Source organism: Amphimedon queenslandica, unplaced genomic scaffold (genome assembly GCF_000090795.2).
Source record: "Amphimedon queenslandica unplaced genomic scaffold, v1.1 AMPQUscaffold_2975_Cont25026, whole genome shotgun sequence".
Classification (NCBI taxonomy): domain Eukaryota; kingdom Metazoa; phylum Porifera; class Demospongiae; order Haplosclerida; family Niphatidae; genus Amphimedon; species Amphimedon queenslandica.
The window spans coordinates 1-1357 of NW_003556693.1; the positions used below are offsets into that span (position 1 = coordinate 1).

Genomic DNA, 1357 nt, shown 5'->3' on the forward strand with positions numbered 1-1357 from the left:
GCTCCTAAAGAAGTAACAAAACTGAAACTCACTCTATAGTTGTCAATTTTGCAAACCTTCTGTTAGATATCCCAATTGACGACAAGCTACTTGAGCATCAGTTGCTCCCCAGGGAATTATGACATATTGTTCCCCAATTATTATTCAAACAATATTCTATTCTTCCTTCCTGAGGAACATTAGTATTTCCTACTAGCCTGATCTGTCCATTAGTACATGGAGCTAGAAATACAAAAATAAAAGCATAAGCACTTAACTTTATACCTTGACAGCTGACTCCAGCATCTTCAGAATGACCACAGTTACTAGTACCCAGTATTGAACTAGGACAGTATATTAGTTTATTATATGAAGAACTGCAAGCTACATCATCCATCCATATCTTGCCACTACCAGCACCAAAATGAGCATTGGAATAAGCAACACCAGCTAAAAATCATTTATAGATTCATACAATTTTAAAATTTTATCTTACATCCAGTATAGCTGTGTCCCAATTGTTTACACACAACAGTAGCATCAGTAGAGCTCCAACTATCATCACAGACAGTACCCCATATTCCATTAATACATATTTCAACTCTTCCTTCATATTGATTAGATCCACCAACTAATCTAACATCACCATAAGTACAATTCACAGTTGAATTAACTACATAAGAAGTAAATTATAAATAAAATACCAAGAAATCATGTTTTACCAAGGCATCTCACACCAGCATCTCGTGAATGTGAACAACTTGATCCAGAACTTTTACTACATGCACTTAGAGTAGCTTCACTTCCACTGCAACCAAAATAATGATAATATACTGGACCAGTGCCAGAACCAAACTTAGCTGAACTATAAGCAATAGCTCCTAAATGTGAGGGCATGTCACTTTAATTGCTGTTGAAAATAAAATATCTAATTACCTTCTGTTAGATATCCCAATTGACGACAAGCTACTTGAGCATCAGTTGCTCCCCAGGAGCTATCACAAATTGTTCCCCAATTATTATTCAAACAATATTCTACTCTTCCTTCCTGAGGAACATTAGTATTTCCTGCTAGCCTGATCTGTCCATCAGTACAAGGAGCTATTAAAAGAATTACATACTCATATAATAATGTAATTCAATACCTTGACAGCTGACTCCAGCATCTTCAGAATGACCACAGTTACTAGTACCCAGTATTGAACTAGGACAGTATATTAGTTTATTATATGAAGAACTGCAAGCTACATCATCCATCCATATCTTACCACTACCAGCACCAAAATGAGCATTGGAATAAGAAATACCATCTAAAAAATTATATACACACATGTAATGTACTTAATTTAAAATATAATCTTACATCCACTGTAACCAT

At 35.0% G+C, this 1357-nt stretch overlaps 1 protein-coding gene across 1 annotated transcript; it reads right to left on the minus strand.

The window, feature by feature from the left end:
- Positions 1–52: 52 nt before the first annotated feature.
- LOC100632223 (neurotrypsin-like) lies at positions 53–1351 on the minus strand. Its single transcript, XM_003391988.2, has 7 exons — positions 1343–1351; positions 1125–1289; positions 916–1080; positions 702–860; positions 476–652; positions 265–429; positions 53–222 (listed from the first exon to the last, which is right to left on the minus strand). The coding sequence occupies exons 2-7, from the start codon at positions 1234–1236 to the stop codon at positions 98–100; spliced, it is 903 nt and encodes a 300-aa protein (XP_003392036.2). The 5' UTR covers positions 1237–1289; positions 1343–1351; the 3' UTR covers positions 53–97.
- Between the last annotated feature and the right edge of the window lie 6 nt (positions 1352–1357).

Excerpts from the sequence above, each read along its gene's own strand:
- LOC100632223 (XM_003391988.2), bottom strand. The coding sequence starts at position 1,236 with ATGGATGATGTAGCTTGCAGTTCTTCATATAATAAACTAATATACTGT. Across the intron at positions 861-915 it reads ATTGGGATATCTAACAGAAG|GAGCTATTGCTTATAGTTCA; the intron begins GTAATTAGATAT and ends CCTCACATTTAG. Across the intron at positions 430-475 it reads GGGACACAGCTATACTGGAT|CTGGTGTTGCTTATTCCAAT; the intron begins GTAAGATAAAAT and ends AATGATTTTTAG.